General features: G+C 42.1%; 1 protein-coding gene across 1 annotated transcript in view; it reads right to left on the bottom strand.

Annotated features, from left to right (window-relative positions):
• Positions 1–13,484, bottom strand: part of KTN1 (kinectin 1 (kinesin receptor)) — a 54,309-nt gene that overhangs the window by 17,767 nt on the left and 23,058 nt on the right. The window contains exons 17-31 of the mRNA XM_010579814.1: positions 11,725–11,793; positions 10,371–10,405; positions 10,147–10,237; positions 9,163–9,231; positions 8,238–8,275; positions 7,520–7,610; positions 7,288–7,356; positions 5,614–5,651; positions 4,848–4,938; positions 4,667–4,744; positions 3,726–3,763; positions 2,593–2,683; positions 2,421–2,489; positions 1,954–1,991; positions 926–1,016 (exon numbers count right to left, since the gene is read on the bottom strand). Coding sequence (XP_010578116.1) covers positions 926–1,016; positions 1,954–1,991; positions 2,421–2,489; positions 2,593–2,683; positions 3,726–3,763; positions 4,667–4,744; positions 4,848–4,938; positions 5,614–5,651; positions 7,288–7,356; positions 7,520–7,610; positions 8,238–8,275; positions 9,163–9,231; positions 10,147–10,237; positions 10,371–10,405; positions 11,725–11,793 — 996 coding nt within the window. The remainder of the gene's footprint in view (positions 1–925; positions 1,017–1,953; positions 1,992–2,420; positions 2,490–2,592; positions 2,684–3,725; positions 3,764–4,666; positions 4,745–4,847; positions 4,939–5,613; positions 5,652–7,287; positions 7,357–7,519; positions 7,611–8,237; positions 8,276–9,162; positions 9,232–10,146; positions 10,238–10,370; positions 10,406–11,724; positions 11,794–13,484) is intronic.

The following is a 13,484-nucleotide window of genomic DNA, read 5'->3' as shown; positions in this document are numbered from 1 at the left end:
TTGCAATTCCCCAGGAAACAGGCATGCATATGTTCTAACTTTCCGGCTCATTTGTCTTCTGATACTACTCAGCCACTTTTCCCCTACTTTATTTCAGCTCTTAAGCAACACTACTTGCTCAAAAGCTCACATTCCCACTATTTCCCTTGTGCACCTTCCTTATATTGTCCCACTTTTAAGCAACAAACCTTACTGCACGGTATTCATCGGACTTTATAGACTATCAAGGAGACAGGTGAACTAAAACCCCTGTATTTTAACAGCTTTCTTCCATGTAACTTAAAAGATGCCGTTCTCTTGCCCTGCACAGGTAATGTATTACAAGGAGGTAACTTCACAGCTCTGTGATGGAAGATGCAATCTTTACGTCCACCCACAACCAACCTGCGCTGCACCATCAGTGGCTGCTCTAAAGGAACGCTCACTGTCCTTCACCTCGTTCAGGCGATCAGGATTAGTCACTCTTAGGAATGGGAAGAGTCAGGTCTGAGTGCCCTGAAGGTAATGCCTCCTCCCACGTCCACACACAAGGACCATAACTCTGTCAGAGCACAGCACCTTTCATCCTCCCACCCTCCCTCCCCAAACTCCCTCTTCTTCCCTTGGCAAAGGATGTGTTTCTGAACAGGACTAAGAAGGCTTGAATCCAAGTCTGAGAACTTGCTGCAGGATGTGTCCCCCAGCAAGTCTACTCCCTCTCATCAAATAAGCAACTTGTCAGAAAGCTGACAAAACTCTGAGCAGTAAAGTAAGGTATGCTTAGTCACCTCCCAAGAAAAGAGGAGAGGAGCATCCAGGGCACACAATAGGGCAGACAACTGTCAGAAACATGTTCTCAGCAGAATGCCTAGGCATCAAGGAGTGCTATGCACACAGGTTTGGTTGTTCTTTGGGGTTTGGAGAGTGGGGAGAAGAATTTCCTTACGTTGTTCTTTTTCCTCTGTTGCTCAAAAGCATTTCTCTGAGAGGTGAGCTCATTTTGGAGACTGGCGATTTCCTTCTCTTTCCCTGCAACCCTGAATTAGCAAAAAGAATCATAAACAAGTCAGGAGACATTTAAGAAATTTCAAGTGAAGCGCTGACACCCTTTCACATACACTAACTTGCCTTCCCTTCCAGCAACAGACTCTCTTTGAAAAGCCACTCTCGCTGACTTGGCAGTACCGCTTGCTTCCTACTGCTCTGTGAACTGCGGACTGCCAGAGCAAAGCCCATTGTAAAGCTGTTGTTTGCCTACAACAGGCATCTGCACACATTTATCGAGACCATGGAAAGGCAACACATTAGACAAGGATAAGTCACCCAGCCCACGCTAGTACAACACCACAAAATAGGCACTGCCTGCTGGATAAGAACATTCTTCTTCAAGCACCTAGTCCACAATTTAAGTCATTTAACTTGAAAGAAAAATCATTCAGCCAAAGATGCATGACAGTGGCAATTTGTGTAGCACAATATAAGCTGGTATGGCATTAGCTTCCACATAGTTCTTCAGTGCGCTTCAGCTCTACGTTATAACACACTTTTACCCCTGAGATTTTCCCTGGGAAGAGATTTCCACCAGACAATTTTATAATATGAACCACACTCTACTGAGATGAAGTTCCAAGAAAAAAGCCTGTCACTTTTGCTTGAAACATCAACATTTAACTCTTCAGACATACAGCTGAGCTGGCATGCATTTAAAATTAATACAATCGTGGCTTGCTTACGTTGTGGGCACAACATATTGCAAGCATTGTCTGCAGAAGATCGCAGCTGAGGATTATTAGCATGAGCAGAATCTCTTATGTTAAAGTTTTATTAGATAGTAAAGATTTTATTTTTTTTTTTACTGGCCACTTCTTACACACTGATATTGTACATTTGGCATTTATTTAATCTTTTAAATTTCCTGAGCAATAAGTGAAATGAAGCACTTATCTATTGCATTCAACTTCTGGCAGTACTCACACTTGCAGAAGCTCCTCACTTTGGACAGCCAGAGATGCCTACAAACAGATCAGAAACTCATTAGGAGGAGATCAGCAGCAAAGACTGGTGTGGGGAGCATGATCAGCCTTGATAACCAGGCACTGCTGCAACACTAAGCAGCTGCACTCTTGGCCTTTGAGGGAGTCCTTTGCAGCCTCCTTTGGCCAGAAGAACCCTGGGTGTGACACAGCATGTAAAGACAGGGGTGGAAAGCTAGACAAGAATACAGCAGGCGCAAGAGAGAGCACAAGGCTGCAAACTCACATGATCAAGGGAAGCAGGAACAGATAAGCAACAGCCAGAAAAGCTGGCTTAGTGCAATCCAACTTTGAAGCTGTCCCTGGATTTGCATGGTCAATACAACTACTGGTTTTCCATGCCACCCATACAAGCTACCACCAACCCCTTTGACTTCACTCAGTAACACTGTAAATTGGAAGTTGTACCTGTTTGTAATTCTCCTGCTTTAATTCCTGAATTTGAAGCTTAAAATATTCATTTTCATTTTGCACATCCTGTTGAAAGAAAACAGGCAATATATACACATGTATACGTATAGATATACACTCACAATACATACACTCCTTACAACACAAGACACTTATATCAAAACTTCACCTGCAACTGTTTTACTTGGTTTGCAATTTCTCTCTCTTTTTCTTCCACTACAGCTTTTAACTTCTTCATTTGTTCTTCTTCCCCTTTCAACCTGCAGAGATGGTTTAGAAAGTAAGAAAAAGGGGTTAAAGTAAGAATTTATGCTAAAAAGGGACAGACACTCTAGCTGGAACAGTTTTCAGCAGCAGAAGATAAATATATTTTGTATGCTATATGTAATAATCAGCCAAAAGGAGAGCACACACACATGGAGAAGAAACCATCGCGCTATGGCTCCCAACTGAGAAAGCTAACAAAACTACATGCCAGCTGCAACAACATGTATTACTAACACTTACCTGCTAAGAACTGGCCTGAAGCAAGCTAGTCATTTCACACATCAATCAGCAAATGCATTTAGTCATAGCTGATCTCAACAGCATTCAGAGATGAAGTGGGAGAGAAGCAACTCATCACCTGAGCAAAACCTGCAAGCCAGCTGGCTCTGAAGGTACCAGGGACAGTCTCCTAAAGGTGAGGCTACTTTAGGTACTATGTACTGGCTATACAAGAGCTCTGCTGGAAGGGCAGCACGTTACAAGAGCTGCATTGAAAACAGAGCCCTTCTTGGCACAGTCTCATACAACCTTCCTCTGGCTTAGAGCAGCCAGACAAAGCAGAGTCAAAACAGAGGAAAGTCTGGCAGCATTTCTCCATAAAACAGGAGCTGGAGAATTGGCTATTGCATCTCAGACTGAAAACGGTAAACTGTATCTGTTCATTGCTTTTACCAACTCAGCCACAGGCACTTAAATCCACACTCTTTTAAACATACTAAACAGAAGGAGAAATTATCACTAGACACAAGACGTAGCAGCAATTTCACTAGTTAGTAGAGCCCTGGGCGATTATTCACTGTCACAAAGTGAATGAGCGCTACTACTTATGCACACCAGGCAGGGACGCCAGACACTTGCTATTATACCCAGTAGCAGACGTGCTGGCTGGTGCACGTCCATCAGCACTAACAGCTTATTTTAGCAAAGCCCATAAAATTCTTGAAACCGATTCATACATTCCAATTTAAGATAAATGGCAGCACTGAATGCGTATTATCAGCAAGCACTTGAGAAACTGCTACAAAGCATACTCACAGGCTCTCCAGGTCCTGGACTTGGGATGCAGCAGGTACCTGAAAAAGTAATTCTCAACCTCATTTTGATGGCACAGTAAAGCTTTCAAATTAACAGCAACTCTTTGCATGAGCAGGGACACCACACAGCTTGCAAGATACTTGTCAAAGTAATACCAGGAATTTTGCATCAGACATTACTCCAAGAATATCTAAACACATAACGGATTTCAGAAGCACAGCTTACTACAAGCATCTCAAACTTCACACCACCCAATTTCTCTCCATTCCACCTTTCCCCTGGGATAAATGCCTGTCTAGACAGCCACCCAAAATAAGAGTGCAACTCAGCTTCTCCCCTTTATCACTGACAAAAATCCAAACTGAGCTAGAATACCACCTTATTGGAAAAATTCTTCCATTAAGTAACACTTGGCTTTAAGGACGTCCCATTGCCTGTTCAAGTCCACTGCAGGAAATCAAAAGCCAAAATATTCCAGCCAATTGCAACTTCTGCAACAGGTAAAGGCAGGAAAGAATTGTAGCAAAGCCTGACCACTTCAAGAGGAGCTGCTATGTTCAGTTACACCAAGAGTCTTCCATGACCATAGCCCTACAGCGATGCTACTTCAGTCTGGCAAGGAGGTACCTACAACACAGCTATGATTCTGTTTATGAGCTTCAAAGTTTTCAGACCACCAAAGCTACTTGTTATGCATAGTATCACCCAGGTTAAAGAAAAGCTCTCAGAACTTGTTATCCATGTAAAACCTGTTTTGGATAAACATGGTTGAACTAGTGGGCTTTCTGCACTGTAGACTACCAGTTTAGTCAAGTAGGATTTAAAATAGCTCTGTAGGTTGAAGCCAATGCAAACCCTTTGTGAGAGGTAAAGAACAAAAACATCATCTCCCAGTCCAACTGAGCAGCTCTCCCAAACCACATCCACTCTGCACGCCATACCTGTTGGAGCTGTTGCAGGTTCTGTTGTTCTAACTCCTGAACTTTAGTGGTTAATTGTGCAATTGTATCTTTCTGACCCTTTGGACAAAAAAGGCAAGTTTAGAAGTGTAAACATAACTTTTAAACAGCCAGAAATACTGCAGAATAACTTATTTCCCTTTAGAATACCAAGGAAGCTTACCTGCAGCCATTCTCCTTTCTTAACAATCTCTTTCTCCTTCTCTTCCAATAAGGCCTCCATGGTTTTCACCTGCTTTTCCTTCCCCTTCAACCTATACCATTAAACACATATAGACACACAGTATAAACCCTTGCTCTTTTATCCATCTGAAAAAAAAGACATCCTATGCTTTGCAGCACATAACAAAAGCAGCATATGTGATCAAAGGCACAAACACAATTCACCCGCTAAAAATCAATGTGTGAACACTTCCACTTCAGTCTGGCTTAGCAAGAGATGCCCTTGATCAACGGTACTGCTCATTAAGTGAAAGCAGACAAGTTCTGCACCAACATATATTGCAGAGATTTCACACGTGTGCTCTCCTCATCTAAAAATACTTCCTTCCCCCTCACCAGTTGGGGACATGAGGGACTGACAACCATGGTGGCTCAATTCTCACTTGTCCACCCAGTTACAGCACAGGTACTACCAAAGTAAGTTTGCCATAGTGCCTTGCCTACGTCCTTCCATCCTGACTTGAATTTAATCCTTTGTAGTTTAACTGGGGCTCATGAAGCCATGCAGCACTTCACCTTGTTTGCCGTCTCAGACAGGACCAGGTATTTCTAATAAGGACAGAGGTCTACTAAGACCAGTGTTAACAACCTGGATCACTTCAAGCAAAGCGCAGACACCAGGCAAGAACATTTTAACTTAAAACAGACTGGAGCACTGAAGTGAGGGGTGCACAGGGCACATCAGACATGTTAACAACTGTACTTACAGAGTCTGAAGTTCTTTGACTTGTGATGTAATCGACACCTAAAGAAAATAAACAGTACTTCAGTTCAATGCACGTGGAAAAGACACATAAATGCTATAAACTGCTCTAGGGAGAAACGGGGGAAAAAGCCATCAGACATTATTAAACCAGGCGCTATTTGTTACAGTTATGTAAGCATAAACATGCATATTTTTTTTTCCCTGGGAAAATAAATTATGAGAAGCCAAGTGTCTCCACGATTTACTTTCTCCACATTTAAAATGTGACTTCCAGAGCAGAAAAAAAACCAGTGCAAATGGGAACACAAGCAGGCCCACTGAAGCACCCTTCCACCACAAGAGACAAAGGAACAAGCAGACACTGATGATGACAACCATCTCACTAGCAACTGCAGCTCAAATCAGAGATACCATCGCTGGTCATTTAGACCTTTACACAAGCAAGCGCTTTTTAAATGCTCTGTACAATGCCAACACTCCCTTAAATTCCCATTCTAAGGCTGAACATGGATTGAAGAAACAACAGTTAGTGGGAGTATTTCCTTTGAATTTTGTATAAATGCCTGACAGCACCTATCTGTGTAGATACTGGCTGTCCAAACAGGTAGCTTAGTTTAGTCCTCTACCACAACATGGCAGGAGTTTCAGACATTCCCAAAAACCTCTATTCTGCTTGCAGGAGACCAAAAGGTGCATAATACACCACCTTTGGAGCAAGCATCCCTCATATGTAGTTTTCCAGAGATAGCAACTCTAAACTGCATTTTGTTCTGGGCCCTGCATCAGTTCCAGGGAAGGAAACACATACAAATAATTCTGTCAGTTCCTGGGAATTTGCTTTGGAGGAAAAGCCCAAGACAGAAACACATTCTGTGAAGCTTTGCCTAAAAAGGACAAAACTTTAACACTAAGGAAAAAAGAAAAGGCGGTGACATGTTGGAATGTAGCTAGAAAGACTGAAAAAAGTGCAGACCAAAACAAAAAAAAAAAAAAACCACACACAACAAACCACCCCCACACAAACAAGCAAGCAAACTTCCTGACAGCACGATGGATTAAGCTGCCTGCAGAATGGGCTCCCTAAGGTAACACGGGTTCCCGTTGTTTTGGATGCTAGACAGCAAGCATGCCAAAAAAAGCCAATACTCCTCCATTTCTGCATTCCTGATAGCTAGAGTAAAACTTACTCTGCCAAGATAGGCTTTCTTTGGACACTGGAAAGAAAACAGCCTTAGGTTTACCTGGAAACCAGCTACTGTTTGGGCCCATAGTATTGTTCTAGCAACACAGAAAGATCAACAAAAGGAGAAGCACCTTCAGCACTCAAAATTTCCGAGTTGCCAGCCTCAAAGGATGTCCCAGGGTTTCATGTTTACTACAGGGACAGCCCAGCCAGAGCTAATGCTACAATGCTTTAAGTTACAGCAATTCTTGCCAAATTTCATACCAGAAGTCCAAAAAGCTCGGGCATCCAGAAGAACGTGGTTTCTGAAGAACAGCAGTAGTTATACTACATGTTTACAGCTTTATATCCAAGAGTAGCGTAGCTCTACCATTAAAAAGTTCCCTTACCCAATGACATTCACCAGTGAAAGAAAACACACTACAACAGAAATGAGTGAGCAGCGCATCCAAGGCAAGGCTGTTTCACACTTCTGACACTAAGGTATTTTACCTGTTTTTCCATCTCAAGCTGGGAATTTCCTATTTCTTCTTTCAGAGCCTCTATTTCCTGTGTCAAAGCCTTTTCAATGACAAAACAGACAGGATTGGACAATGGAAACACAAAAACGCCACAAAAATGGATGCTACAAATTCATCACTATAGAATGCCATGCAGTAACAAATAAATGGTAGTCAGTGGCATAAACACAGAAAGGAAGATAGGTATTGCAGAGATAAGATACCTGAACAGTCTTCTCCTTGCTTGCTACTTTAAGGATTTCAGCTTGTAGGAGTTCTTCCACTGATTTTATTTTTCCATCCTTCTCATGGATCCTTAAAAAGAGTAGAGGAACAACATTAGCTGGATGAACAAATGCGCTACTTGAGCAAATACACAAGCTTTGGTTCTGCTATCACATCACATCGCCAGCCTCTGGGATCCACAGTGGGACCAAGAAGGAAAAACAAATAGGAGGAATAAGATTGGGAATAGTGCAAAACAAGCTGGCTTTATGTAACCAGTAGCTCACATACTAAATAGATACTATTACTGTTTAAAAATACAAATTAAGGTATCAATAGTCCCTGAAATGACACACACTTAACTTCAGCCTTCATTGGACATTCCAGCAAGAAGTATTTATCAACTTCAAATAGACACACAGAGTAAACAAGCTCACTCCTTTTAGAGTGCTAGTGAAGAGAAACAATTATCTGACAATTCAGTGCAATTCCTTGTCTAGTCAAAGTTAGGCTTATGAAGTTATTAGCAGAGAAGCGACTGGATTTGCAAAAGGTATTGATCTAACATGATGTGTTTCCAAAGTGATAATGCTTCTTGCCACACACACACTTCACCCAGTTAAAAGCATATCATTTCAGGGAAGCAAAACACTTGTAGTCATGGAATAAAGACAGACAGAAGTAACAATCAAAAATGAAATCTATGCAGTAACTTACACTTTCTGGAGTTCTTCCACCAGTGATTGGAAGGAAACCTATTCAAAACAGAGCTTCAACTTAGAAAAACAGAAGAGAGCAAAACAATCTGCAAGCGTTGAGGGGTAAGGAGTAGAGAGCTTGAGCACTCTGGCACTGGGTGAACTACATAGCAGCCTAACAATTTTATCTATCTGGCTGCTCCAGAGAAAATGAGCTGTTGGTCTCCAGTTCCTGGCAAACCAATAATACCAAGTCTGCTGCAAGTTCCCAGAAAACAAAAGCAAACCCACACCATCTTTACCAGGAGAGGCTGAGGTTCAGGACCAGCATTTGATCAGCTAACCTTTTCATACCAGCACTAGCGTACACCTCTCCATAGTTACTGTGCTTCTCCCCTCCCATAAATGATTTTCTAGAAACTAAGTGGCCTCCTGAGCTATGCAAGCAGAGCTGGATGTCAAGGAAAGGCACTTCCCGATTGGCACCAAGTGTACATCAAAAATGATAATGCTGTGACAGTGTCACTGGACAGAGACATAAACAGAAAGGGGCTAAGTCACACCTGCACAAAGGTGGATTAACATTAGAAAGCTCAAATATGCATAACGAAGCTGATGCAGTACGAGCTGCCTACTAGCCATGCTTGCTGCACTAGGCTTCTAGAAAAAAAGCAACTCACAGCCATTTCAGTGTGTGGCAAACTCAAATCAACCCAGAAAAGCCACTGAATTTGAACCTTTGTATCTGCCGTGTTTCTGACACTTATGCAAAGGAAGCATTTAACAGAAGTATCAGCTTCCAGACCAATGCTGGAAGAAAACAGGATGCTTTGCCAACAGGCTTCAAAGACATCTTCACCTTTTTCCCTTGACTTTTGCAACCACAGCAAGATTCTTTTAGATTTAGTTTAGGTGTAATAAAAGTTTTAGATGAAAAGTACTACCTGCTCTGATTGCTGAATTTGCAGACTTTGAAGTTCTTTTCTCAAGGATGAATTTTCCGTTCGCAGTGCCTTTGAAAGCAGACACACAGATAATGAAAGACTCATTTGTTGGGGAAAAAGTGTTAAGCTTGATGGAAAAGTAATTTCTTTTAGAACAAGCGACTCTGAAAGTCTGAAAGAGACCCCCTCTGCAGCAGTTGGAGCCAAAGTATTCAGTGAACTAATTACTCATTACAGACAACTCAGAGTAGACTTCAATCTCTAGGAAGCTAGAGTCCAGGGAAGCATCAAGGTTATGTGCTCACATCTTTGGCTGTTTAGTAACCTGACTGTTTGCTAGTGTGCAACTCCTCCCCAGCAGAGGGGTGTCAGCAATGCACCTAGAATTTATGGACATTAAGAAAGTAAGCATTGTCTTGGCTATGTCCAGGTAGACAGGACACAGCTTTCCAGCAAAACCCAGCTGAAAACACACAGGGATTTTTGTACTGGCTTTCCAGACTTCCCATCACTAGCTTCTTTATAAACAGAACAGAAAGGAAATACCCTTAGCATCATCCCAGAAGTATCACTAGTTTATAATCCATTTAACCCTTCAGATTACCAACTAAGCAAAAGAATGCAAGAGTCTCATACTGCCAAGCTGTTACAAAACACCCTTTCCTAAGGACAGATTTGTTGCAGATTAGGCCAAACATACAGCTCTGGAGTTATACTGGAAATATATTCACTATATTCCAAAACACACCATGTATACATCCCAGCAAAACCTGCTCTAGACTAAGCAGAGAGAAGCACTTACTGTACACCATCAATGCTCATGCTTAGTCTATCTTACCAAAAAGGCTTTAACCTTGTCTCCATGAGATGCTTTTCCTATTCAAAGGGAATGATCTCAGACTGCACTATGAGCACTCAAACATACACTTTGCACAAGAGCACTTAATGTCTACTTCCCCATAAAAAGATAATGAGAGATTTTACCTTCAGCTCCTCCTCTTTATTAGCCACCTGTATGAGTCCTGCTTCAAGCAACTCTTCAACTGTCTTGATTTTATCATCCCTCTCTCTCATGCTGAGGAGTCAAAAGTGAGTATTAGGAAAAAGAGTTAACCTTTGAAGGCAGTTTAGCTATCAACAGTAGCCTTGCTGCCTACAAAACTGGATCTGTATTTTAGCCTCCAATTCAAAAGAGAAAAGTTTCTTACCTTCTTTCCATCTGCTCTAACAAGTCTTTGTTTGCCTATTAAAAAAACACAATAGGGTGATCATCAATTCGATCAATAATGGTTTGGGATTTTAAAAACAGAAATAACTGGAGAGCATCAACTTAACCAAAAGCTTAGTTACCACACTAATCCAGAAGGGGAAATAAAGTAGGGGGAGAATGTCCTCATGGCATATATGTCTAATACTGATGCTGGAAAGATGTCAGTCTTTCAGGGGAGGTACAGATCCAGGCCAAATGCCTTGATAATTTTACACTGATGGACTACAGGAATTCTGGCAACAAGATGCTGTGGGACACAGGATCCCAGTGGTTCTAGGGAGTTTCAAGCATGCCAAGCACTGTGCAGCATCTAATACATAGCAGCCAGCTCAGTACCTGAAAAATCTGCCTCTTTTGAGCATTTATCAAAACCACAAGCTCCACCTGAAGCTCACTCAGCAGAACATTTATGGTTTCTCAACACCACCACATTGTGAGAGACCACATGAGAAACATAAGCCAGCTACCAAGAAAAATCAGCCCCACTATTCCAGACAGGACACCAAATCGGCCAGACCTAGGGAAATAAGGCTGCAAATCTGTTTCTCTGCCAGAAGAAAGGGAGCTGCTTGCTAACAGACACCAGTGAAAAAAAGGAAGCAAGTTTCCTGTCCTGCAAGTCTTTTTCCAGTGTCTCAGGAAGTTCCCTCATGCCACAACGGTACAAAGTCGGGGGTGTTCACAAGAGCTCTCCCAGGCAACACTCGCAAAGGAGATGGGGCTGAGCAACACAACAGCTTTGAACCCACAGCATCCTGTGTGAGGACCAGTCAGACTGGCTGGAGCAGGTGTGCCATGGGCCAGAATATAGAAGATGAGGGACAAAAGATATCACAATATAAACAGTTTTCCCATTCCATTCTTTGGTTACTACTCGTTTGAGAATTCGTTCCAGGATGGAAGAAAACAAGTAGGTTAAAGATCTTACTCAAATCTCTCCACAGCCCAGTAAGAGCCCTCTCCCCCGGAAGGGCTAGTTGTGCATGGGATTTTTTTATTCCAGAAAATTGCCAATAAAACTGGGAGAGGTTGCAGAAATAAGTTCTTGCTTGTGTTAAGCTAGCATTCTTCAGGGGAGAAAAAAATTCACATTTTATTTGGACACTCTTGACTAGGTCTAGAAGACATTCACAGTTGCCTTACTTGAACCCTCCATGGAAGAGTAAATACCTAAAAAGCATAGACTTTGACACCAACTAGGTCAGCCTAGGTCCAGCTTAAGAAAAAAAACACTTAAGAAGTTAAAAAGAACAGAAGACATTCAATACAACCTCAGCAAACACTGGCTATACCTGCTCAGACAGGAGAGTCTGCAGCTTCTGAACTTCAGCTTGCAGAGTTGCGTTTTGATCCTTGAGAACCTGGAAGGAAATTTAAACATTATATCAGTTCAGAACTGCAAACCCTAACTACAGCATTTTCATAATGGCAATAAGGTAATTAAATAGCACAGAAGTCGTTAAAGTGAGTTCTTTGGAAGCTGCAAGACTACAAACAGTCCTTTCCCTTTCTTGCTTGCTTTGTATTAATACTTTTGTCCTTATGTTCCCATGAGAAACTCAGCCGTTACCACCTTTATTCCCTGGCAGAAACACAGTACCAAGTGTGAGAGTCAAGAGAAACTGCATTTTCCTCCTAATGCAGTACCAGCATCATGTCAAGATTTGATAGCTGCCTCTTACAAAACACTCATGTGGCGAAGCAAATGGTCTAGGATCACCTCTCTAGTTCTCTTCAGCTGCCTTATCACTGAGGATGCATGGCAAGGAACTGGCAGTCCAGCAGCAGAGAGGTTTGCGCAGCTCCCACACTTTGGTCCAACTACAGACTGGAAAGAGGTGTACTGGGAAGACAAACAGCCATACCACAGATCTTGCCCCCCCTCCAGCATTCCTGCTCCATACAACAGACACAGCAGCCCTCAGCAGACAGGCTGCCTGTCTGGATTCCTCAGATATATTTTAAAATCCTCCTCTTTTATTGCTTTTTGCTTTACAAAGTCTTTAAAAAAAAAAAAAAAAAAAAGACTTGCTTGATGCTTTACAACAGTAAAAAGCAGGACACATGATCTGTGCTTCAGACCCAAAGCCTTACAGGGACAACACAAGCAGGAAGGGACAGCAATGGCAAGGATTAAAAGAATTGCTCTGTTTTGAACCTGGCTTTTCCCTCTTTTATGTGCATGGGGAAAAAAAGCAGCACTTCCTCAGGTGGAAGCATTTAGTACAGAGCTGGTCTGGCTTACATTTGGGATCAAAGACAGGAGGAAAAAGAGACTAGAAGGGCACGTAATATTCATGCTGAGAGCACACTATGGATTTCCACAGTTTCACAATGATGACGATCTGCATTCAGTTCTCTATTCACTTCCTAAGAACTGCTAGAATTGCCTCCAGATTATTTTTGCCACTACTTAGCACTGAGTTGATCTCAGCACATAACCATCCACAACACCTCTAAGGCCTTTTTCCTGGGTAACAGTTACTACAGAAACCATCACACTAAAGGAAGTTCAGATTATTCCTCCTCATATTCATTTTCACAATTTCACCTGCCATTTTAAAATGTTCCACCATGCTGAAAGCCCTGAGTGTCACTAATTTGAGACTTGCCGACTTACTCAAGCCTGCCACCTCTTCCCACTCCCCTTTCCAGACCGTTTATGCACCCATTACCCAGCACACACTTCACTGAAGATTCAGTCAACAGCTTTATTACAAAAATCAACTGAAGTTGTACTTTGTTTCCTATTCCATTAATTGAGCAAACTTTTTCCCCTTATTCTCTGACAGCTTAGAGAAACTACAGAGCCTTGCAAGGGAGTCTCATCAAAACCTCTTTGAAAGTGCCACTTCAATACATGAATCAAGTTTACTACTTGCTTGCTAACACCTTCAAAGAGCTCCAGGAGACACATGAGACGTGGCTTCCTCTACAAAAGTATGCTGCCTCTGCCACTACACACCCACTCTGTTCCTCACTAGTAAACCTACCAACTTGATCTTATGAGATTCAGAATGAGGGACTTTTCACCAGAAACATCAGAAGAGCA

Source organism: Haliaeetus leucocephalus, unplaced genomic scaffold (genome assembly GCF_000737465.1).
Source record: "Haliaeetus leucocephalus isolate CR32 unplaced genomic scaffold, Haliaeetus_leucocephalus-4.0 Scaffold678, whole genome shotgun sequence".
NCBI classification, from domain to species: domain Eukaryota; kingdom Metazoa; phylum Chordata; class Aves; order Accipitriformes; family Accipitridae; genus Haliaeetus; species Haliaeetus leucocephalus.
This window is presented reverse-complemented; position numbering and strand designations above follow the sequence as displayed.